This window comes from Triturus cristatus, chromosome 5_2 (assembly GCF_964204655.1).
Source record: "Triturus cristatus chromosome 5_2, aTriCri1.1, whole genome shotgun sequence".
NCBI lineage: Eukaryota > Metazoa > Chordata > Amphibia > Caudata > Salamandridae > Triturus > Triturus cristatus.
Window position 1 is genome coordinate 754,693,836 of NC_140588.1, and position 26,582 is coordinate 754,720,417.

Sequence of the window (26,582 nt, forward strand, 5' to 3'; positions counted from 1 at the left end):
GCTCAGCGCGCTCTGCAGCTGATGCTCTACGTAGGGGTTGGATCCTGACCCAATAAATTTAAGCGGAACAAAGGACGTGGCATTCTGGAACTGGTTTCGGCTAAATTTATTATTAGCAACCTCCACAAAACAGTGTTTCAGCCCTCTCACTGCTTTTCTCACGGTCAGTGAGTCCTTTGTCTATTACACTTATTTATACCCACTATTTACCATAATGGTGCATTGTGGGATCTGTAGTGTATTTTTGACAAAACTTTATTGACAATTAAATAAAATTTAAAAAGAAAAAGGATTAGCAATTTACGTTTGGTTTAGAATTGCATTACCTTCATGATGTTGTTGGTATCATGGAATCTTTACATTATTTGTGATATTTCTATAACTAGTGACTGGGCATTAATAGTGCACTTATGTAACACATTATTGTTTTCTATACTTCGGTATAGTACCGATATGTTAGACCCAATTTCTATTACATGGTGACTTTGTCCTGTAGTTACGGATTTTATGTCCTATTGTTTTATGATGTAGTACCAAACAGTCAACACTTTAGTTTAAAGGCAATATTTCTCACTATTTTCTTTCTTTCAATAGTTGGTATAGTACATATTTTTGCCAGTCATAATTTAAATGTTCGTTTAGTCAATTTTAGAGATGGTAGCTCTATTCCTTAACCCCTTCGCTGCCAGGCCTTTTCCCCCTCCTGCGCCATGTTTTTTTTTTGCAATTTGGGGTAGTGCGCTCTGAAGCCCCTGTAACATTTTGACCACATAAGGTATCCCCACCAAATTTGCGTCCTTTTCTTCCAACATCATGGGGATTCTAAAGGTACTCAGGGTTTGTGGATTCCCCTGGAGGGGTCACAGAAATGAGCCAAAATACAGCAACATTTAGTTTTTTGGGGGGAAAATGGGAAAAACAGGCTGCAAATGAAAGTATCTGGGTTTTTCCCTGCAAATGTTATCAAAAAAGGGTTTGTGGGGCTGAAATCACCATTTTCCCAGCTTTTAGGGGATACCAGACTTTTGTCAGAAACCCAACATTTTTTACACAGTTTTGGCATTTTTCTAGGACATAGCCTATTTTTGCTATTTTTTGTGCTTTCAACCTCCTTCCAGGTAATGGTAGAAATGGGTACAAAAGCAACAATGGATCCTGGAAAGCTATCCATTTTAGAAAAGTAGACAAAATTCTGAATTCAGCAAGGGGTCATTTGTGTAGATCCATCAAGATTTCTTTATAGAAACTAACAGTTAAATATAGGATAAATTGAAAATTAGTTGAAAAAAACAGCCTTTTGTGTCAACTTTTTCACCTGTATCTTCTTCTAATTATGACAACTCTTTGGAAGCAATATACCGTTACATCCGCTCAACATTACTGGTTGTGGGGATATATAGGACTTGTAGGTTCACCAAGAACCCGACGAACCCAGAGCCAAAAACTGAGCAGCAACTTGAAATGGTTTTTTATTATGTACCAGGTATATAGTAATTATTCTGTACAAATGTGTACATGGAAACATCAGTATGAAAGACACCTATGTATTTCTGAAATGGGAACACAATATAGAGTTTAGAAACAGTAGATATTTGCACATTTCCGAAATTGGGAATACTCATACTAGCATGAGAATTATCAGTCATTTTTTAAAATGACTTCTTTTTTACACAAAGTCTTTCATTTGGAAGGGAGAAATGCATCGAAAGTCAACAGGTAATAACAGTTCCTTTATAAATCTGAATTACCCTAAGTCTCACGATAAAAATGGTACCTCACTTGTATGGGTAAGCATAGTGCCCACAACAGGAAATGGCTCAAAACCCAACGTGAACACACCACATTTTCACAATGCAAAATTACCCTTTTTTAGCAAAGTGCCTAGCTGTAGTTTTTTAACCCAAGCTCTGCCGGCACCTAGGGAAACCTAGAAAACCTATACATGTTTGAAAACTAGACACCCAGGGGAATCCAGGATGGGGTGACTTGACTGCCTCTCACCAGGTTCTATTACCCAGAATCCCTTGCAAACCTAAACTTTTGTTTACAAAAAACACATTTTCCTCACATATCTGTCGTGTAAAGTTCTGGAATTTGTGTGGATCCACAAATTTCCACTGACCCCGCGTTCCCCAAAGTCTTCTGAGAAATATGGTGCCTGACTTGTGTGGGTCGGCCTAGTGCCCGCGACAGGAAACAGTGCAAAACGCAGCGTGGACACACCTCAATTTCGCAGTGAAAAATGACCCTTTTTTGGCAAAGTGCCAAGCTGTAGTTTTTTAACCATAGCTCTGCCGGCACCTAGGGAAACCTAGCAAACCTATACATTTTTTAAAACTAGACACCCAGGGGAATCCAAGATGGGGTGACTTGACTGCCTCCCACCAGGTTCTGTTACCCAAAATCCCTTGCAAACCTAAAAAATTGCCAAAAAAACACATTTTCCCCACATTTCTGTGGTGGAAAGTTCTGGAATCTGTGTGGATCCACAAATTTCCACCCACCCCGCATTCCACAAAGTCTTCTGAGAAAAATGGTACCTCACTTGTGTGGGTCGGCCTAGTGCCCGCGACAGGAAACGGCACAAAACTTAACGTGAACACACCTCAATTTCGCAGTGAAAAATGACCCATTTTTAGCAAAGTGCCTAGCTGTAGTTTTTGAACCATAGCTCTGCCGGCACCTAGGAAAACCTAGCAAATCTATACATTTTTGAAAACTAGACACCCAGGGGAATCCAGGATGGGGTGACTTGACTGCCTCCCACCAGGTTCTGTTACCCAGAATCCCTTGCAAACCTAAAAAATTGCCCAAAAAAACACATTTTCCCCATATTTCTGTGGTGGAAAGTTCTGGAATCTGCGTGGATCCACAAATTTCCATGCACCCTGTGTTCCCCAAAGTCTTCCGAGAAATAAGGTACCTCACTTTTGTGGGTCGGCCTAGTGCCCGCGACAGGAAACGGCTCAAAACACAACGTGGACACACCTCAATTTCGCTGTGAAAAATTACCCTTTTTTGGCACAGTGCCCAGCTGTAGTTTTTGAACCATAGCTCTGCCGGCACCTATGGAAAGCTAGCAAACCTATACATTTTTTAAAACTAGACACCCAGGGGAATCGAGGATTGGGTGACTTGACTGCCTCCCACCAGGTTGTGTTACCCAGAATCCCTTGCAAACCTAAAAAATTGCCAAAAAAACACATTTTCCCCACATTTCTGTGGTGGAAAGTTCTGGAAACTGCGTGGATCCACAAATTTCCACCCACCCCGTGTTCCCCAAAGTCTTCCAAGAAAAATGGTACCTCACTTGTGTGGGTCGGCCTAGTGCCTGCGACAGGAAACGGTGCAAAACACATCGTGGACACACCTCAACTTCGCAGTGAAAAATGAACCTTTTTTGGCAAAGTGCCTAGCTGTAGTTTTTTAACCCTAGCTGTACCGGCACCTAGGGAGACCTACCAAACCCACACATTTCTGAAAACTAGACACCCAGGGGATTCCAGGGAGGTATGGCTTGCGTGGATCCCCCAACGTTTCCTTACCCAGAATGCCCTGCAGACCTCAAAGTTAGCTGAAAAAATCACCTTTTTCACACATTTTTGTGTGGGAAAGTTGTGCCATCACCGGGCTGAAACAAATTTCCTACCACCCAGCGTTCCCCCGGGTCTCCCGATAAAAACGGTGCCTCACTCGTGTGGGAGGCCCAAGTACCCGCGAGAGGCAAGGGCCCACAACGTAGTGAGGCGACATGAAAATTGCCTATCTCAAAACGACCTGGTTTTGCAAAGGGGGGTCACTTGGTTTTTTGGTCTAGTGCTCGGCGGTCACCTAGGGAAACCTACCAAACCCACACATTTCTGAAAACTAGATACCCGGGGGATTCCACGGAGGTATGGCTTGCGTGGATCCCCCAACGTTCCCTTACCCTGAATGCCCTGCAAACCTCAAAGTTAGCTGAAAAAATCACTTTTTTCACACATTTTTTGTGTGGTAAAGTTGTGGCATCACCGAGCTGACACAAATTTCCTACCACCCAGCGTTCTCCCGGGTCTCCCGCTAAAAACAGTGCCTCACTCATGTGGGAGGCCCAAGTACCCGTGACAGGCAAGGGCCCAAAACGTATTGAGGTGACATCAAAATTGCCTACCTCAAAACGACCTGGTTTTGCAAGGTGGGTCACATGGGTGTTTGGCCCGGTGCTCGGCAGCCACCTAGGGACACCTACCAAACCCACACATTTCTGAAAACTAGACACCCGGGGGATTCCAGGGAAGTATGGCTTGTGTGGATACCCCAAAGTTTCCTTACCCAGAATGCCCTGCAAACCTCAAATTTAGCTGAAAAAATCACCTTTTACACACATTTTTGTGTGGGAAAGTTGTGGCATCACCGGGCTGACACAAATTTCCTACCACCCAGCGTTCTCCCGGGTCTCCCGCTAAAAACAGTGCCTCACTCATATGGGAGGCCCAAGTACCCGTGACAGGCAAGGGCCCAAAACGTATTGAGGTGACATCAAAATTGCCTACCTCAAAACGACCTGGTTTTGCAAGGTGGGTCACATGGGTGTTTGGCCCGGTGCTCGGCAGCCACCTAGGGAAACCTACCAAACCCACACATTTCTGAAAACTAGACACCCAGGGGATTCCAGGGAGGTATGGCTTGCGTGGATCCCCCAATGTTTCCTTACCCAGAATGCCCTGCAGACCTCAAAGTTAGCTGAAAAAATCACCTTTTTCACACATTTTTGTGTGGGAAAGTTGTGCCATCACCGGGCTGAAACAAATTTCCTACCACCCAGCGTTCCCCCGGGTCTCCCGATAAAAACGGTGCCTCACTCGTGTGGGAGGCCCAAGTACCCGCGAGAGGCAAGGGCCCACAACGTAGTGAGGCGACATGAAAATTGCCTATCTCAAAACGACCTGGTTTTGCAAAGGGGGGTCACTTGGTTTTTTGGTCCAGTGCTCGGCGGTCACCTAGGGAAACCTACCAAACCCACACATTTCTGAAAACTAGATACCCGGGGGATTCCACGGAGGTATGGCTTGCGTGGATCCCCCAACGTTCCCTTACCCTGAATGCCCTGCAAACCTCAAAGTTAGCTGAAAAAATCACTTTTTTCACACATTTTTTGTGTGGTAAAGTTGTGGCATCACCGGGCTGACACAAATTTCCTACCACCCAGCGTTCTCCCGGGTCTCCCGCTAAAAACAGTGCCTCACTCATGTGGGAGGCCCAAGTACCCGTGACAGGCAAGGGCCCAAAACGTATTGAGGTGACATCAAAATTGCCTACCTCAAAACGACCTGGTTTTGCAAGGTGGGTCACATGGGTGTTTGGCCCGGTGCTCGGCAGCCACCTAGGGAAACCTACCAAACCCACACATTTCTGAAAACTAGACACCCGGGGGATTCCAGGGAAGTATGGCTTGTGTGGATACCCCAAAGTTTCCTTACCCAGAATGCCCTGCAAACCTCAAATTTAGCTGAAAAAATCACCTTTTACACACATTTTTGTGTGGGAAAGTTGTGGCATCACCGGGCTGACACAAATTTCCTACCACCCAGCGTTCTCCCGGGTCTCCCGCTAAAAACAGTGCCTCACTCATATGGGAGGCCCAAGTACCCGTGACAGGCAAGGGCCCAAAACGTATTGAGGTGACATCAAAATTGCCTACCTCAAAACGACCTGGTTTTGCAAGGTGGGTCACATGGGTGTTTGGCCCGGTGCTCGGCAGCCACCTAGGGAAACCTACCAAACCCACACATTTCTAAAAGCTAGACACCCGGGGGATTCCAGGGAAGTATGGCTTGCGTGGATCCCCCAAAGTTTCCTTACCCAGAATGCCCTGCAAACCTCAAATTTAGCAGAAAAAATCACCTTTTTCACACATTTTTGTGTGGGAAAGTTGTGGCATCACCGGGCTGCCACAAATTTCCTGCCACCCAGCGTTCCCCCGGGTCTCCCGATAAAAACGGTGCCTCACTCGTGTGGGAGGCCCAAGTACCCGCGACAGGGTGGGGGCATTGGCGTGCCCATTTCGGGCAGCCTCCACCTTAAAAAAAACCTTCTAAAAACAAATCCCTGCTGTTTAGTGGGCTCCTGTGGCGATCCCCAAGCATACCTCTCCCGTCTTTCTACGTGCTCAGGGGGCTAAGATAGCCCCCTGAGCACGTAGAAAGGAAAACTGAAAAGAGCCTCTTGGCTCATTTCAGTTTCAGTTTCACTGAAATGACGTCAGCGCGACGTGCGCGCCGATTGTCATTTCAGGGAAACCAGGGGGGTGGGGGGGCCTCGGGAGCTGGGGAAGCTCTTCCCCAGCTCCCGGGGCTATTTGGGTTTAAAGGGAATCCCTCTGGTGCCCGCACCAGAGGGATTTCCCAGGGGATGCCTCATGACGAGCTGGACTCGTCATGGGCACACGAGAACTGTGTGCCATGACGAGTCCAGCTCGTCATGGGCATTCAAGGGCTTAGAGATGTACATAAAGTTCCTCGTCGTTGTTGATGCCTTTCGAAACCTTTGTTCTGAGCCTTACAATGTATCTGGATTCTGTTTGTCGCAGTAATTTGGTGCGGTCTCCTCCTCTTTCTCAGACCGGTATCATGTGAATGCCATAATAGCACATCTTTTTCCAATCTCCATTCTGACATTTTTGCATATGCTTCGTGGTAGCATATGTCATATCTTTGTCCTTCACAGCACGTATGTGCTCAAGTATCTGTTTCTTGAGCATGCACGTTGTGCCTCCGATAAATTTCATACCGCAATAGCATTCTATCACATAGATTAAGAAACGGCAAGTGCAGGTGATATTTTGATCTATATTTATTGAATTTTCATTTGCTTCATTAAAGGTTTTCGTGTTTTTCCCAATTTTACACGCCTTGCATGCATTGCATTTCCTAAACCCTTTGTTTTGGTTCACTAACCAGTTGCTTTTTGGTCTTTCTTGAAAATGACTTGAGGTTATCATGTCTTGCAGAGACTTAGTTTTTCTACATGTTACTGCAGGTTTCTGGCCTAAGATTTTTCCAATGTCTCCATCCCCAGCGGTGAGGTGCCAGTACTTCCTTATTTTATTTAGTATCACACCACTTTCCTTGCTGTAGGTTGTTATAAATCGTTGTGCCTGTTGTTTTATGTTTTCCTTCCTTTCAATTTTAGGAATCAAAGTCTCTGTCCTCTGTTTCTTGTCAATTTTTTCTTTGCATCTTTTCAGAGTTCTTTCATTGTATCCACGTATTTTTAGCCTGGCCATTGTTTCTAGTATTTCTTTTTCAGCATCTTCCTCCTTGGAGCAATTTCGTTTCATTCGTGTAAATTCACCGTATGGGATACTGTTTTTCAGGGGGATCGGGTGAAAGCTTGTCCCATGCAGGACACTGTTAGTCGCTGTCTATTTTCTGAACAAAGTTGTGTGTATTTGATCATTTTCTATGAAGACTTTTGTGTCCAGAAATGCGATCTCTTTGTTGCTGGTCGTATACGTAAAAGATAGTCCAAAGTTGTTGGTTGACAGTTTCTCAAAGTATTTTTTTAACTCTTGCTCCGTACCATTCCAAATTAAAAACAGATCGTCAATGAACCGGACCCATAACACAGTTTGCTCCAATTCTTCTTGAAAATCCAGACACCATGCGATTGTCTTTTCCCACCATCCCATAACAGAATTCGCATAATTTGGCGAAAATGAGATGCCCATGGCAGTGCTACACTGTTGTCTAAAAAGCTCTTTGTTAAATAAAAAAATATTGTTGGTAAGACATGTCTCTATCATCTTCAATAGCATCTGCGTGTGTTTTAGATCCTTAATGCTTATTTGTTTCAAGAAGTAGCTGCACGCTTCCATTCCTACGTCGTGTCTAATGGAGGTATATAACGATACCACGTCTATTGTGACTAAGAGATACTGGCTGTTTCAAGTTATCCCATTCAAAGTTCTCAAGAAATCCCCTGTGTCTTTTATATAAGAGCTCATGCTTTGAGCTATCGGTGCCAAGAATTTGTCAACGTATTCAGATAAGTTCTCATATAATGAATCGCATGAGGAGACGATGGGTCTTCCCGGTGGCTGTTGTAGAGTCTTATGAATTTTCGGCAGAAGATATATAGTTGGAATTTGGGGAAAGTCTTTCATAAGAAACGTGAGTTCATTGCTGCTTATGAGACCCTTACTGTGCCACTTCTGTAGTTGGGTGTTTAGTTCAATAGTCATCTTATTGATAGGATTGGTCTTCAATCTACAGTAGTTGGTTGTATCATTTAGCTGTCTCATGGCCTCTTTGACATAATCCGATGTATCCATGAGAACAATGTTCCCCCCTTGTCAGCCGGTTTTATTGTGACCTCTTCATTTTCAAGAATTTTTTTTATTGCTCCTCTTTCTGCTTTAGTTAGGTTCTCTCTTCGTTGATTCCTTATTTTCGGCATTTTTTCCAATTCCTCAATAATAGCATCAGAAAACAAATCAAATCTGTTGCCTGGAGATAATACTGAGCAATATTTAGATTTTCTATATATACATATCCTCCAAAGCACCGCAGCTTCCTGTTTGCTCCTGATCTCTGGTGGTGCAAGCAAGGGCGCTACCGCTAATGCCTTAACCATTTGCCACAATTCATCCACCATCGAGAGAGACTGCACTCAGGAACGTAAGTTATCTATGTTTATTAGAAAACAGCTTTCAACACAGTATGCATTTTGGCTGCTTGATCAGCCTTTTTCTCACTAAAGGACACAATATTTAAAACAGTTTATGTACTCTCTGCATTTCATTACAATTAGATGAACATAAACAAAATACGTCTCCATTCTTATTATCATTGTGTAATGAATCTAATGCAACAGTGCCACAAGTGATAATGTGTAGATAGATGTAATCAAACAAATCACACTGATTAGGTAATTTAAAATCAGCAGCCTGCAAGTATGTTGCACAACACCTGAAATGAGTGGAGTATACAGCTCCAAAATCACATATCATGAAAAAATAATGTAAGTAAACAAAACCAGCAATACTGGGCAGTTTGTGCAGTCAATTTCAGGCCAAAGAGTCATCATCCACTCTGGATGCACCAGAGTGAAATCAACGTCCTGAACACATATTGCGTTTGATATTCAAATACCCTTGTGTCACTTACTCTAAAAGAGTTAGCTAACAAACTCCTAAGCTTCAGTGACTGTGCAGCAATGCCAGATACTGTACAGGAAACCAAACAGTGGTGCCCTGTAAAACCCACACTGTACCACTGTGTGCCCAATGTTGTGACCAGTGCTTAATTTGTAAAAAAATAGAAAAAAATAAGTGCCAGGACTCTTGTCAGGGGGCCACTGCAGTTTTCACCACACACTGCCTGTGCCAGTGCTGCCAATGGCCGTACCTGTGTGTAAGTGTGATAATTCAGACTATTTGGCTTGGGCGGCAGGTATTAGTTGTTTTCATTGTATATTGAATTATTAAATAACTGTTGTTCTGCTCATCTCTAAAGAGCACAAACTGTGCCACCATGGCCAGTGTGGACAATTAAGTGTGGATGCCCAGCACTGAAACCACCAGTTCAAATTAAGCACTGGCTGCAACAGCAAAAATGTTGACTCCCACGCTAGTTAACTGCCCTTCTCGCTTTAGTAGAAGGCAGCTTTCCTAGTGCAATAAATGAAATGAAATGAAATTTTGTACTTGTATAGCGCACTGCTGCCCCAGCGACGGGGCGTCCTGGCGCTGTACTCATACCGCTGTGGAACCCTTCCTGACTTTTCCCTGTGAAATGTCCACTCCTGGGCACCTCCAAGGTGAAGCCAGGCATCCCAGCGCTGTTGGGGCCGTTGTGGAGATTAAGCAAGCTATTGCCCAGAGTTGCAGAGTGGGACCCATGATTAGAGTAGGCACCGAGACAAGAATTATCAGGTCCGAGGAAATTGAAACCAAGACCCGCCGAGGCGGTAATTGAACCCTGGTTCCGGGCCAGATCTCTGCATCAGGGTCTGCCGCTCTAACCATTGAGCCACACTTCTCCACTGTATGTGGGGGTGATGAGCCACTGCCATCTGTTGTCCTATGTTCAGCCCACCTCTTGGTCTCCTTCTTTGCCTCCCACTGAAGGTCATTCCAGCACTTTTTCTACATTACAACTTGCACATGTTACATGGCCTAAAGGATTAAGGATGGGTCTGGTGGCTTAGTGTCCTTATGCATCCACTGGATGGGCCTGTGTTTGACCTTATACTCGCAGGTTCAGATCCTGGCAGGTCCACTCAGCCTTTCATCCTTCCGAGGTCGATAAAATGAGCACCATTGAGTTGGGTAACAATAAACATCTGTTATTCAGCACCAAGATACCCTTCGTGGTGAACGTGCGCTTTACAAATACTTATGTTATGGTATGTTATTAATCTCCTCAATGCACCAGCAGAAGTGTGAATTTGCCAACAGACAGCTGTCTAATAATAGTGCTTGTGATCTATGTCATTCAGAGCGAGGCTCTTGGTGAGCTGAAACACGATGATAGCCTGCCGCCATAATTTGACATGAATAAATACACCTCATCGCAAAGCGTGTTCACGTGTATATAGTGCATTTTGTATCGGTTCAATTCTTTTCCAAATTATGAATGTGTATTAACAGTCAAACTGCAGCTTTCATTTAAAAGTGTTAAATTTTTTTCAGCCATTGTAATATTTAGGAAGTATAGTACTATACATTCCCTTACAGGTTGGAAGAAATTTGCCAAGTAAAATACCACAAACAGTTGCACATATTAGGTCAGATATACTTCACCTTCGGAAACTTTTTTGCTTTATGGAAATTACAAATTTTAAAAACAATAGGCCCGATTGACAAAGGTAAAGTGAGACGAAAGTCTAAGTTTATGACTTTTGGTATTCACAAAGGGCATTTACTACTCGTAAAATGTCCTTTGTGAATACCGTAAAGACTTTTGTCTCACGTTACCTTTGTGAATCATGCCCGATGTTTGCAAAATGCTTGTAGACGGGTATTATTTATCATTGTGAATTTTATATTTCATACCTTCCACGAAAAGTTATCTTCTGTAACATGAGTCTCATATTCCAAACAGTGAGGGGGGACCTTTCCTTTAGGAGGGCTCCACTCAATAAGTGCATCTTCTGAATCCTCCCCGTCTCTTCGAGATGATGTCAGAATTATGCGTTCAGGAGGAGAAGGTTTGACTAAAAAAAAAATATAAAGGGAAAATCAAGATGTATCATTGTGCCATCCTTTATCTTGCGAATTTTTTTTCACAGTTATTAAATAGTGGCAGCCAATCCACCAAATGGCAGCTGCCCTAGATAAATCCAGATGTCCTCTCTATTTAGGGTGGACCATCCTATGTAGTTTTTCAATACCCTGCCTCTCCCCCATGCAGACAATTTTGTATCAAAAGTGCTTCAAGCAAGTTAGTTGAAGCACTTTGAATAGTAACGGTCTGTTGTTGCAGTAGAAAAATTGAGAGAAGTGGGTGGTCACCCACAAGGTGGACGAAAGGTCTGGTGGCTGAGGCGCTGCCTACTAGTGTCTAATTGAGTCCTCTAGCTGTAGGTAATCATTCAATGAACAGAAGCAACAATAAGGCACACCTAATGTTAAGAACACATTGTTTAATTGTGTTCATTCTATCTTAAGATCAAAGCAAAGGGTATTCTGGCACAGAGAACCTGCAGCTTAGGGAGGGTACACTGGAACAGCCAGAACTTGAGTCCCTTCCTGAATTCCAACAGAGAGGATGAGGTTCAGAGGTGGAGGGGGAAGTCATTCCATGAGTTTGCAGTGAGGTAGGAGAAAGAGTATCCTCCAGTGTTGCTTCGGCGGATACGGGGAGTGTGAGCGAGGCAGAGGGAGGCAAAGAGCAGGTGACTGGACAGTTGGTGGAAGCTCAGGCGGTGGTTGATGTATGCTGGTCCTTGGTTGTGTAGGGCCGTGTAGGTGTGGATCAGCATCTTCAATTGACATCTCTTCTGAATGGGAAGCCAGGGGAGCTTTTTGAGGGGGAGGTTGATGTGGGTTCACTTTGGGAGGTGCAGGATGAGTCTGGCAGCTGAATTCTGTATGGTTTGCAGTCTCTTTAGGAGGTGTGAGGTGATTCCTACGTAGATTGTGTTTCCATAGCTGTGTGTATTGTAATATAGTGTTTTGCTGATATTTCGTGAAGGTCTAAAGCATGATAAAATGAACTGAACTGACTGTAGCCATTGACATACAGGCTTAATTTAAGCCACACCCTACACATACAAATCTCAATTGTGGGTCTCCGTGTCTCAAAGCAGGTAACATTCAGAATGATGAACTGCTTTGACTATGAGGTGGTGCTACTTAAATAGTTGTGCACACTGACATCAACATTTTTGAAGGTGCTAACCTTGCTTGAGTAATTTGGGAGTAAATTCTGGCCATAGGAACACCTAAAAAGAGGTGAGATGGAGGATAGATTTTGACAAATCAATGCTGGCATCAACACAACTAGAGCCATCCCACAGCCCTGCCTGCAATTCTTAGATACTGTGATAGTGCCTCAGTCCTGGAGTGAAATCCTTTGATTAGGCATACTGGTGAAGATAGAATTGATGTGTGGCTATTTGTGTGCTAGTTGAAGGATACTGATGGTAGCACAGACTGCACCTTTTCTATTAAATGCATACAGATTTTGAAAGCATTCACCTATTTTATTTTATTTATTTTTGGGTTTTATATAGCGCCTGAATCACCCCATACGGGGTATCGCTGCGCTGAGACAGCCATTGACCACCAAGCAAGTGAGATTAAAAAAGCTCTGTTTTCAGCAGTTTCCTGAAGACTAGGAAGTTGGTGCACTGACGTAGTTGTAGCGGGAGGAGATTCCAGTATCGTGGGGCAAGGTGAGAGAATGACTTCCCTCCCATCCGCGCCAGTTTGATACGGGGAGTGCATAAATATGCGAGATGGCTTGATCTTAACATTCTGGTAGGAGAATATCTGACTAATTTATGAGTCAGGTAGCCGGGGCCTAAATTGTGTAAAGATTTAAAAACCATACAACAGATTTTGAATCTGATTCTCTTTCTAATAGGGAGCCAGTGAAGGTCATGGAGCAGAGGAGCTGAAGGGGTCCTGGGAAGCGCATTGTTGACCAAACGGGCTGCAGCGTTCTGAACAACCTGTAGTTTAGTTAAAGATTTTTCTTTGGCTGCAATCAATAGAGCATTGCAGTAATCCAATCTACTGATAATCAACGATTGAACAAGAGTTTTACGAGTAGTTAGAGGAAGAAAGGGACAAACCCTTCTCAAAATGCGAAGAGTATGGAAGCAGGTACTGGCTGTAGTGTTTACATGATCTTCCAGAGTTAGATCCTGATCAATGCGCACTCCTAGATCTTTTACTATATCTTTGGGGGATGGAGCAGAGCCTAGCTCCTCTGGCCACCAACTAGGGGACCATATTAGTTTGGCCTCTCCAAACAGCATTATTTCCGATTTATCAGTATTTAATTGAAGGAAATTCTCCCTCATCCAGTGCGCAATACCCTTCATTCCCTCTGAGAAGGTATCTTGAGTATATGGATTTGATTTATCAAATGTCAGCAAAAGTTGCGTGTCATCTGCATAGGATATGGGGAGGAATCCGAGCCTTCTGAGGTGTTCTGCCAAGGGGGCCACATAGATGTTGAATAATGTGGGGCTCAAACAAGAGCCCTGTGGAACCCCCTTGTTGATGTAGGTGGTTTGAGAACAATAGGAACCAAGAGTAACTGTTTGGGTTCTATTTGTAAGGAAGTCGGTTAACCAACTCAACGCTTTACCCCCAACACCTATCTCCTTGAGGCGGGTAATGAGAACCTGATGGGATATGGTGTTGAAGGCAGCCGACAGGTCAAGCAGGACCAACATCACTGCTTGACCTTTGTCTGCTGCCATTCGAATATTCCTATGGCGTTGGCACTGAAAGATATTTCCCCAGATGTCTAACTGTATGACTCAAAGACATATTTTCTTCGCTATCAGATAGGCTGACCTCTTCATAGTATCCACAATTGACTGGATCCACCTTTTGTCCTCTGTACCCCAGGCTCCATCTTTTACCTAATGCCATCAGGCCTTCCTGTCCAGGTAATGTTGAGCAGACCAGCTGAAACCCCATGCCATCCCGGAACCCCTAGTCTGGTATTTTAAAGTAGCAACAAACCACAGTAGGAACTTGGGGAAGAACAGGGGAAGGAGTGAGAGCGACCTACTGAACTGGATTTTGCCCCTTTCATGATTCCTTTCAACCCAAGGTGGTAACAGGTTCATCTTAAATACGGGGAGGCAGCAAGTCACCAAGGCAGATGTAGGGTAAGTAGCAAGACATATATGAACATGAAGTACTATCCAGAGTAGAATGGTTTGGCACAAAGTAGAATCAAGCTTAAGAGCTTAACAGTTGTAGTTGCTATTATGAGCTCCCGACAGACCAGGATACAAACGGAAAACTCCAGGGTGCCACCAAGATTTATAGACCTACATCTGAGGTATCATGCATAAACAATAAGAGCAATAATGGAATGCAATAAAGGGATCAGTGAAAAAGAAAACAACTAACATGGAGGAATCCAACATTTGGACATGAACTGATGCGAAGCAGAATGCTATAAAAACCAACAGCATGTTGTATTAGTCTCATACACTAACTCTATCCACTGTGCCCCTAAAGTAAACTAGTAACCCGGAAAGGAGTGAGCCACTATTGCAGTCTATTATGCAGTCTAGCATTTGAATCTGTTCAATCTCCACTGCCCCATTCTCCAAAGCGTCCAAACCAATCCTGCCCTACATATAATCTATTGTCTATGTCACATCTGAATCCCAACACTTGCTTCAAAACTATACTTCCCATCGAAAGCCCTGCTGTCAACTGTTGCCCACTGTCTACTGTGCATGGTGTTCTGTAACCAAATCAGCTGTTTACGTATGCCAGGCTGTTGTTCAGAGCCCTATGCAACCATATTTGAAAAATGGCTACCTTTTATGATGTTGTACCACTAACCACTTCTGATATTTTTCATACACACCATCCATGTCTATCATTGGCAAACTCAAATCCTTAAGTAATTGAAGCATGCACAGCTGATATTACTTGACCTGAGAAAGATGAGATGATGTGCCTCCAATTACAAAGAGTATCCATATGCAATTGTCATTATGAACTGCACTAGTCAAACCAGAGCCTTTGGGGCATATGTATCAAAAAATTGTTTTGCGAGTCCTTAATAGCAAATTTTAGCGAAACGCTATTAAGGATTTGCTAAATTAAATGTATGTGGATTTCGCAATATTAATTGCGATTCCTACGTATTCCTTAATTGAGTATCGCAAATTGCGATTCGCAATGAAGGAATACTTTGGTGGTAATTTGCGATTACTTAAGGCAAATTCGCACAACTTGGGTGCTTCCAGAATTGCATTTAAGGAATCGCAATTTGCGATTCCTTACATGCATTCACCAAATAGGAATCGCAAATTTTGCAATTCCCTATTTTGGGATGGCCTTTTGGGATGATAAATCCCAAAAGGCTTTTTCCTAGTCACAAATGCGCCAATTCTGAGAATCGCCGGCGTGAACTGGCCAGCACGTGCACGGAGGATGATCATCCAAAGGATGGTGATCGTGGAGAAGCCCAAACAGCCGGGAGCCATACGCCTCTGCATCAACATGAGGCTACCCAATAGGGTGATCAGGAGGGAATGCCACATAACGCCAACCATGGATAATATAATCATGGATGTCAACGGATCAAGGTGGTTTTAAAAAATAGACCTAAAAGCTGGGTACCACCAACTGCCATTGGCGGAAGAGAGCCGCTACATTACAACTTTCAGGACCCAGCTGGGGTTGCGTCGTTACAAACGACTGAACTTTGGGACATCCTCAGCCACAGAGGTATTCCAGAACACTATCCAGGAGATGTTATCTGGGTTGCCCGGGGTGATAAACGTCAGCAACTACATTCTGATACACTCTGCCAGTGCCGCTGAACATCACAGACATCTGAGGAGCACCCTACACCACCTTAGTGTGCATGGTGAGACACTCCACTGGGAAAAGTGTCTTTTCTTTCAACGGTCTTTAGAATTCTTCAGATATGTGTTCAACCATGAGGGCATCCGGGTGGATCCAAAGATGTCGCAGGCCATCCGAAGCGCCCCAGCTCCAACCACGCCCACAGAAGTGAGGACTTTCCTTGGCATGGCTACATATTGCGGGAGGTTCATCCCTGATCTTGCAACCCGTGCTGAGCCGCTGAGGGCTCTCACAAAAGCGAATGCTAAGTGGACATGGGAACCGCAAGAAGAGGAGGCATTTCAGAGCATGAAAGATGCACTACTGGGAGAAGCCACTATTTTGATCCAGGGAAGCAAACAGAACTACTAGTAGATGCCAGTCCGGTGGGGCTGGGACCGGTGCTCGCCTAGGAACAGGAGCCCGGCCAATGGGTGGCTTTGTCTTTTGCCAGCAAGTCTCTGACTCCCACGGAAGCAAGGTATGCCCAAATTGAGTGGGATGCACGCGCGAGAAAAATGGGCTTGCAACCATTTCCATCTGTACCTGACAGGCCAGCCATTCACCATAGTAACGGACCACCAGCCTCTGGTCCCCCTCTTTAAAGGGTCAGCTCCTTATCCACCTCCCCGTATTCAGCGATGGGCCGTCCAACTCCAGCCCTACCAAATGGAGGTAGTCTACCGACCAGGGGCAAAGAACCACGCTGATTTCCTGTCCCGACACCTGGCCCCCAGTGAAGAGACAGATGACCGGGAGGGGTCAGAACAGTATATAAAAATGATCTCTGTTGCAGCATGCCCCCAGGCGATGATGCTTGAAGACATCAAGAAGGCTGCGGAGCAAGACCCCATAAATACCCGGACTCTTCAAGAAGTCCAAGAAGGGTCATGGAAGACATACCTCCAGCAAACCAACACGTGGGCACCGGAGGACCGTGGAGAGCTGACAAAGATATGGAGGGTGCAGAGCAAACTGAGTGCCACGTCAGATGGAATACTCCTGCGGGGATCGAGACTGGTAATACCGCAAGCCCTGAGGCAACAAGCAACTCAATTGGCCCATGGTGGCCATCAAGGAGTGTCAAAAATGAAGGCAAGTATGAGAGAAAAGATCTGGTTTCCAGAACTCGAAACAATGGTAGAGTACCTAGTACGCCGTTGCTCTGCCTGCCAGATGACGAGTGCACCTGAGCGGCCAACCCTGATCATTATAGAAGAGGCTTACACCATCCCGTGGTCGAAGGTGAGCATAGACTTTGGAAGTTTCCTGGGAGGGAAACACACACTCGCCCTCGTAGATGCGTACTCCAAGTACTTCATCATGGAACCGGTCATGTCGACTGCCTTCGCTCATGTGGCCCTCGTCTTGGAGAAAGTGTTTGCCACCTTTGGGTTCCCCACCGAGATCGGAAGCGACAGTGGGCCACCATTTCAAGGAACTGACTTTGCCACTTTCCTCAAACAGTGGGGGATCCATCGCCGCCGCATCAGGCCCCAATGGCCTCAGGCCAATGGAAACGTGGAGCAGTTTATGAGGACGTTAAATAAAATGCTACGCATTGCTGTCGTTGAACAAGTGGACCCCGAGCAACGCCTCCATGAGTTCCTCAGGGAATACAGGAGCACCCCACACTGCACCACGCTATGGAGTCCCTGGACCCTTATGTTCAGTGGGCAGGGGAGGGACCTGATCCCTCTGTGTCCAGGGTGGTCACCCCCACCCTATGATGTCCAGGAAACCCAGGCAAAGCGAGAAAGGCGAAATAACCAAGCAAGCATTTGACGCCACTCTACGCACCTGTCACTCCGGCCAGGAGCGACATTACAACTCTAAGATCGCCGGCTTGGAGGCAAGTTCTAGAAAACACCCGAACCGGGCACTTGGACAGTCGTTACCAGCAATGGCACCATGGTGACAGCCCGAAAAGGCAGCGAGGAAATATCCCGGAATATCTCCTGGTTCAAGGAGGTCCCGTCCGTGCCCCAACAACTGGACCTTTGGAACCCACATAACCCAGACAGTGAATCTCCGAGCCGAGTGGAAGAGGAGATTGACACCCCAGCCTCTACCTCGTCAAGGGTTGTGCCTCCTGATCTGCAGCCAAACCTGCTGTCAGCAGAGAGGCCACCCATTCAAGGTCAACAACATCGCTACAGCCTACAACCCAATCCCAGACCCATCCAGCACCTTCTGGACTTTGCATGTTAAACATCCCAGACTGAAGCCAGGGCGGCCCCTGTGGCTGTCGGACTTTTATAGAGCTTAGTTTCAAGATCCAAGTTGGGAAATGTTTCACACATGATAGCTCTAGAGAAAAACTTAGTACATGCTAATTGGGAAGGTGATTGGGAGCTGCATGTGAAGACTGTGGAGTCACTGAATACTGTGTTTTGCGAATTTGATTGCATAAACTACCTGAGATATGGGTCCTGGCATTTGAAAAGAGTGAAGAAGCAAGAGGTGGAAAAACCACATCTCTACAGAAGATTCCTCCAAAGATAGAGATGGAAGGTTCAATGTTGTGGCTTCAGATATGAAACTGAAGCAGATGATCCAGAGATCACAGAAAAGCTCCAAGGGAATTGTTGATCAGACATGTAAAAGTGAATATGTTGCTCAATGACAGCTAGTTTAATATGAAGTCCTTTCTATATGCGGTGTTTTCAGAGAGATGACAAATTCAAAATGAATGGACCATTATGAAAATGTTCCTCACTACAAACTTGTTGGAAAAAGAGGGGAAAGTTTTATTAAACATGTTGGCAGCCTTCATCATTTCATGCAGCAGCAAGGAATATCCCTTGGAAACGACTACACAACTTTGTTACCAAACAATATGCGGATAACAATATAAAGACACATCCACTAGATGTCCTGGAACATGGATCGAAACTACATGCAGAATTGAAGCATGAGGGATTTGTATTGAAAGATAAAATGCTGTTGGACATAATCACTAAAGCTAAACTTCTGCACTCTATTTGCCATATTAAGAGTTTCGTCCAACCAGCCACTACAAAATAGGTTACAAAAAAACAACTTTCGCAAGCACATAGAGGGATGGATGTAGGAAAAGAAAGGAGTGAATTTATCAAGGACATTTTGTTGTAATTGATCTTCTTCTAACAAACACATTATTTGATGGAGATGCTGCAATTAAACCAGTGAAACAATAACTCATACAAGAGCTTGAAAAAAACATTCACCTCAAGAATTTCAATTCGAAAAGGTGTCCTCATTGAAAAACCGCTGTTGTTGTGGACTTTCACAAATGCGAATGGTCAAGATTTCATCCATGCAAAACTTCGGAGAGGTTGTTCAGACTGTTCTACAGATATCAAAGTCAGTGTTCACCTTCAAAGAACTGTGCATTGTCTTTGAAAGTTATCTTGAACTATCTGATGGCTACACCATCAATGGACAGGACAAACCAAAGAGAATCGGAGGCAGACTGGCAATCATCCACAAAGAAGGAATCCATCCTGGCACTTTAAAGACCTCAAAAGATTCGACTTTAGAATACCTCGGAGTAGAACTTACAGCCAAAGCCACCTCTCCTATCAAACTTCACACCATCTACCATTCACCTGGTAAACACACCTTCTTCTCAAAAGAACTAACTGACCTAGTAGCACGGTTATCCCTAACTGACTGGTATGACATGTACCTGGGTGACTTCAATATTGACTTCAACAACTCAGAAGACATCACCTTTCAAACCTTCTTGAAATATACAACCTCAAACAACTCTGCAACGAACCAACCCATATTAAAGGCTCCAATCTGAAAGAGAAAGTTAGCTATAGATTCTTTACCTTAGAATTACCCCTAGGCGTCACACTGGATCTTGAAGATTTTTCCATAGCAGTACCCCTGCTCCCCGGTGGGTGGTGTCGGTCGATTCCGTGTCAGTCGTCGCTTTCGTGGTTGCCGGGATGACATCACAGTGCCTACTTAGACGCCACCCCTGTGTACTGATGTCAGTTCTTTCTTTTTCCGCACCAGCCTTGCACAGATCCGGAGAGAGTTACCCCTAGTCACTTTTTGAGTAACTTTTTTTGATGTTTTGGAAACTTCATTTTCAGTCTATCGACTCCTGGTGCACGAGGGATGTCCCAAAGCCGGACCGGGTTGAAGCTTTGCGGTTCCTGTCACAAACTGATGTCTGTGATGGATTCTCACTTTGTGTGCCTTTGGTGTCTGTAGCGCGACCATGACCCGAAGTTGTGCTCCGACTGCAGGGCCATGAATCCAGTGTCTTTGTGGGAGCGGTCCCAAAAGCAATTAAAGGCCAGGCGGTCAGCTCTGTGTTGTTCCCGTTCCCGGTCTTGCTCGAGAGGAAGGTCTCGGGACCGCTCGCGGAGCCACCACACCTCGTCGCACTCTAAGTCCTCGAGGTCTTCCAGTAAGTCAGAGAAGAAGGCGAAGAAGCACCGGCGTTCTTCACCTTCTCCCCATCTGTTGACTGACGCAACGTGGGACAAGGAGCATTGTTGCTCTAAAGCTCCATCTCTGGTGCCTGATTCAGGGACGACCCCACACCTCCTACCATTTCAGGGAGTCAGAGCGTCCCCTGTCCAACTTCATACATTTTATGAAACCCTCCATCATATTTTTGGGCAGCTTGACTCCGCCCCACAGAGCCAGTCAGGGGTCCTGGACCTTCGATGCCTGCCGTTTCAGTCCCAGTGCCGGAAGGCCCCTGGGGATCCGGTCCTGGATCCGGATCAATGCCGGTCGATCTTACTTGACCTCTGCCAGTGTTGATCCAGATAATGAAGCCCCCGGCGCCGGCTATGTCCCTGGTCGGCTCTGCCCCCATCCTCACCCCCGAGATGGACCCGGACCAACATCGGTCGACGTCGAACCCTTTTGTTCCCTTGTTCATCCCTGGTGTTCCTATACACCAGATAGTGGTGACGAGGTCTGGGAGGAGCCTTTGGACCCTTCACCAGACTAGCTTGAAGAGCCAGACTGGAGAGAGGACCTGGGTGACGCCAGTGGTCTGCACACTTCCCCAGACCTTGGCATGCTTTCTCCCCCCACCGTGGCTATGGAGGAGGGAACATCCTACGCTGTGATGGTGCAAAGGGCAGCCGAGGCCTTGGGCCTGGAGCTCCCTTCAGTGGCAGTCGGTACTAATCTCCCAACAGAGGTGCTTCAGACTGCGGCAACCTCCTCTGAACCCTTTCTGCCCTTCAACAAAGCCCTCATTGATGTCCTTCTGGGCACCTGGTCCAAGCCCAGCACAGAGGATCCCTTGGAACGGATGATTGCCCGCCACCACCACCCAGCTCCAGGCGACCCAGGTTTTTTCACCCAACACCCTTCCCCCAAGAGCTTGATGGTCCAAGCCTCTTCTTCCTAGGAAGCATTCCCTTCTGCTCCCCCAGACAGGGAATCCTAGAAGCTGTATCATCTTGGAAAGCGCATGTTCTCTTCCTCCAGCTTGGCACTGCGATCTGTGAATACCGCATGCCTCTTGGGCCAATACTTCCATACTATCTGAGTTAACAGTCACGCAAGTGCTGCCTCAATGCCCAGGGGAGGCGCAGGCCGTTCTCTCCCAAGCAGTGGAAGATGGGAGAGTGTTGGACTTGGCCCTTTTTGCAGGGTAATCCCTGAACATTTTGCCTTCCTCCTGGTATTTTTTGTCTGACCTGGTGTTGGTGGTTTAAGGACTCTGGTCACTTTATCACTGCTGTCCAGTGTAAAGTGCATGTGCTCTCCATGGTAAACTTGGTGAGATTGGTCTACATCTGTTTGGTGTATTTAATTTACCTATCAGTCCCTTGTACAATGGTATCTCAGATGCATGGGGCCAGTAAATTAAATGCTTCTGGTGGGCCTGCAGCGCAGCTTGCGCCACCCACCAAAGTAGCCTTTCAAACCTTTCTCAGGCCTCTGTCATTCCAGGGCCTGCGCGTGCAGTTTACTGCCACTGAGACGTGGCACATAAAGTGGAAGCCACGTCTGTGACTCCCCATTGACTACTTATCAGTCACCTCTCAGGTAGGCCCTAGCTAGCCCTATAAGCAGGGTGTGCTGTAGGTAAAAGGTAGGACATGTGCCTTAACTGTGTGGCATGTCCTGGTAGTGACAAACAGCCATTTTGGTTTCTCACTACTGTGAGGCTGCCCTCTCAAGGGAATGCATTGGGGATTCCCTGATAAGTGATTCAGTGGTAATTTCTGACATGAGAGGAGTAGTGTGGTCAAGTTTGGTATGTTTAGAATAGTGGTAACAAATTCTGCGTAATGGTGTTCGCAGATTTATTATCACTTTTTTAGAAATGCCACTTTTAGAAGTGGGCATGTCTGTGTGCTATGTGTCTTTGTGCCTGCCTGTTGTATATTGCATGTCTGGCTCTGGAGTGACAGAGACTGGGGAGGTGCAGTGGCTCCAGAGGGGCTGGGTGAGTCAGCGCTAGACTGAATAGGCCAATCTGCATTTGGAGTAGTGGGAGGAGTAGCACCAGGACCTGAATAGGACTGTGCCTGCCTTACACAATGCTGACTCCGCACCCCTGTGGTATGTCTGGGGCCAGAGCCTACACTAACAAAGGAGATTGTGGTGCACTGTAAATATGTTTTAAGGTGCCCCCCCCCCCTGAACTGGTTTTGACCAGGCACAGAGGCCTGTGCCAGGGCAGAACAAAGACTTGCATCAGTATTAGGGCTGTGACCCCATTAATGTGTGCTGTTGGGTGATTACTTGGGCTGGAAGGAACACTCTGCCAGAAGGAACTGCTGTGGGACCCAGCTGCTGCCCTCTGCTGGGAGGTCTTACGTGCTGGCCTGCCTGTGCCCAGCTCTACCCTGGTGGACCAGGGGGCAAAGAGCGATGTCTTCAGGAGGGAGACAGGCTAATTACTCGTGGATTGTGCACTCTGAAGTTGAGGGCAGGTGGGGGCTTTGGCCTGACCCAAGAACATATGAGTGGGGAGCGCTGCATTGCTGCATTCCGGTGCCCCTGAAGAGAGGGGGTCTTGCCCACTCAAAAAGCATCATGAGCGATTCAACTTGTGCCCTCCCCCCCCCCGTTGAGAAGGGGGGCTCCTGTGGTGGGAATGGCAAGAACCGTCGCACTGTGAAACAGAAGTCAGGCGAGGAGAGCCTGACCTGAGTGGTGGCCGGCCAGAGGAAGCAGCACCGGAACTGGAAGTCAGGCAAGCCTGTGCCTGAGTGTGGGCGTGGCTCCCGTGTTTTGCCGGAGAGCCCCACGTGTTGCCCAGAAGGAGACGGAGCCTCGCAGGCTCACGGGATGGCGAGGAGGGATCGGAGCCTCGCGGGCTCCCTGCGGCCACGTCCCATCGATTTGCCCGGTGAAGAGCAGAAACCCCGGTGAGTGGGGCTTACAAGGCACACTGTTGGTGCCTGTTTATTCTCACAGCTGCACCGCCGGATCACGGGCAGTTGCAACATAGGGGCATTCGTTGAAGGAGACAAGGGTGAGTTGCACCCTCGCCCCCTTTACATTGCGCGTGTTGATTTGGCTGCATTGGCAGCTAGGGTGGCCAGTTTGGAGGCCTCGTGATCGAAGGGACATGCAGTAGGGAAAGCCCTCACTTTGCTTTGAGGTGGCATTGTGGGGCGAGCCCCTGACAGGGCCCCTGCTTAAAAGTGTACTGACTTGGGGACAGTACACCTGTGGCAAGTGTACTATGGGTTCCTGCTGTTGATGTGGGGATCATATATGCACCCTACCAGTGTTCCAATAGTGCCTTGCTAATTATGTGTAGGCACACTGTACTATGCTGGGTAATGCTACGCACAGTTATGTTTATGCCTAAGAGAGAAATGAGGCATTACTGATGATATTGTATGCATGATGTGTTTATGCGAAGTACAGTGTCTACCAGTAGTTACGGGCTGTCTTATCTAACTGTAATGGTCATTACACTGGCCCGATCGGCCTTGTGATGGATGTAATGTTATGATAGTGGCCCGATTGGCCCTGTAGTGTATATAATCCCTGTAAAGTCATACCAAGTGCCAGGTGGCACAGTGTGTAAATGTGGTTGTGTTGTAATGTTTTTTATGAGTAATACAAATGCTATTTCTTTATATAACTTTGTGTGGAGTTTCTTTTGTGGTGTGCCTTGTGTGTCCCTGCTGTGTGAGTGTGTTGCTCAAACGCTTTATACATTGCCTCTGGGATAAGCCTGACTGCTCTACCAAGTTACCAAGGGGGTGAGCAGGGGTTATATTCAGCGTGTAACTCCCTTGCCCTGGCTAGAGTGGCAGTTTCTGCCTGGCTTAGGCGCTTGCCCTAGCCAACCAGAAATCCCATTTCTAACAGAGACTCAGCTAAATTCACGATTCAATGTGGACAGGATACCACCGACTCACTAGGCAGAATGACTGCCACGTCGGTAGCCCTTAGGTGCTTTGCCTGGTTGAGGATGTCTGGCTTTTCAGGGGATGTCCAGTCACCTTTGCTGGACATGCCCTTTGATGGCCGTTGCCATTTTGGCAACAAAGCAGACTCGGCGCTGGAGCACTTTAAGGATTCTCAGGCTACAGCCAGATCCTTGGACCTCACTGCATCTTCCCATCCACCCCAGTCTGCTTTTTGTCCCTTTTGTGGCTATGGAAGGGGCAACCCCCACGTCCGACCCAGTCTAGCCACCAGTTCACGGAAGCTGCCCAGCCTCTGTGTGGCCACGGACATTGCCCCAGTGACCTAGCTGGTCTGGGACCCAGCGGGCGGGTTAGTCCACCCTTTCTCCCTACAGCAGCCTCCTAACCCTTGTAGTCTGACCCATCAGGGCCATCAACAGCCAGTGGGTGGCTGGATTCGCCATCACCTCCCCACTGGCAATCCATCACATCAGACAGGTGGGTTTTGCAAATAGTCTGAAGGGGCTACTCCCTCCCCTTCAAGACTGCCCCTGCCTCCAAGCCACAGTCTTTACATCACATGTCAGTGGATCATTTGGCGCTTCTCCTCCAGGACGTTTCTACTCACTTGGACAAGGGAGCTATTGAAAGGGTCCCTGCACCAGAAGTAGGTCATAGTTGCTATTCCTGCTACTTTCTGGTGCCCAAGAAGGACAAAGGCCTGGGTCCTATTCTAGACCTAAGGGCCCTCAACCACTTCCTCCGGAAGGAGAAGTTCAAAATGCTCACACTGGCACAGGTCCTCTCTGCTCTCGAACCTAGAGACTGGATGGTGACTTTGGACATGCAGGACGCCTATTTCCATATTACCATCCTGTCAGCCACAGACGCTATCTACAGTTCATGGAAAGCCACAAGGATTTTCAGTTCACCGTGCTCTCCTTCGGCCTTATCAGTGCCCCTCGGGTGAAAGTGATGGCGGTGGTCCCAGCTCATCTGCGCAGATAAGAGGTTTCTAGTCTTCCCCTATTTCGACGACTAGCTGTTGAAGGCGGGCTCACCTCCAGACTATGGCAGACCACCTGCACTCACAGGGGTTCACTATAAACATGCCGAAGTCACACCTGACTCCATCTCAGATGCTCCCATTCATATGACCTGTTCTGGATACATTGCAGTTTCGGGCTTGTCCTCCCGAGCAGTGAGTCCGGGCTATGATACCGATGTTTCAGCCTCTATCCCAGATTTCGGTGAGAATAACCCTGAGGCTGCTAGGCCTCATGGCCTCCTGCACCCTGCTGGTGGATTATGCCAGGTGGCATATGTGGGCTCTGCAGTGGGACCTGAAGTTCCAGTGGGTGCAGCATCAGGGGAATCGGCTACTTCCAGATCTCAGAGAGAACTGCACAACAACTGCAGAGGTGGTTAACGGACCAGGATTGGGTCAGAGGCAGATCCCTATCCCTTCCTCACCCAGAACTAACACTGGTGACCAATGCATTGCTCCTGGGATGGGGCGGCCATCTGTGGGAGGCGGAGATCAGAGGAGTCTGGTCTCTGGCGGAGTTTGGGCTCCATATCAACCTACTGGAGCTCTGGGTGGTTAGCCTGGCACTGAAGGCATTCCTTCCCTCCCTCAAGGGGAAAGTGGTGCAGGTTTTCACAGACAACACCACCTCCATGTGATACTGCAACAAACAGGGTGGGGTGGGGTCGTGGACCCTATGTCAAGAGGCTCTTCGCCTTTGGACATGGCTGGAAAATGAGGGCATGACCCTGGTGGTTCAACACCTGCCAGGTTCTCAGAAAGCCAAACTCAGCCGTCGGTGCCTGGTAGATCACGAATGGCATCTTCACTCAGCGGTGGTGCAAGGTCTCTTTCAGCAGTGGGGAGAGCCTTGGTTAGATCTGTTCGCCACTGAAGAGAACGTGCAATGTCAGCAGTTTTGTACATTGGAGTTTCCAAGGCGGCCTCCTGCATGCCTTTCCTCATGTACCCCTTCAGCCTGAGTGCTCAAGAAGATTAAGCCCGACTGGGCCCAAGTCATTCTTTTGGCTCCGGACTGGGCACGAAGAGTCTGGTACCCCGAGCTCCTGAGCATGGCCATCGATCCTCCGATCAGACTGCCCCTTTGGGAGAATCTTCTGCCCCGCAGAAACAGGGGACAGTCCTCCCCCTGAACCTGCCCAGCCTCCAC

General features: G+C 46.9%; 1 protein-coding gene across 4 annotated transcripts in view; it reads right to left on the reverse strand.

The window, feature by feature from the left end:
* IL13RA2 (interleukin 13 receptor subunit alpha 2) overlaps positions 1-26,582 on the reverse strand; it is a 638,692-nt gene that overhangs the window by 138,322 nt on the left and 473,788 nt on the right. For all 4 annotated transcript variants that reach the window (XM_085607852.1, XM_085607854.1, XM_085607855.1 and 1 more), the window contains exon 7: positions 11,036-11,196. In XM_085607852.1, coding sequence (XP_085463978.1) covers positions 11,036-11,196 — 161 coding nt within the window. The remainder of the gene's footprint in view (positions 1-11,035; positions 11,197-26,582) is intronic.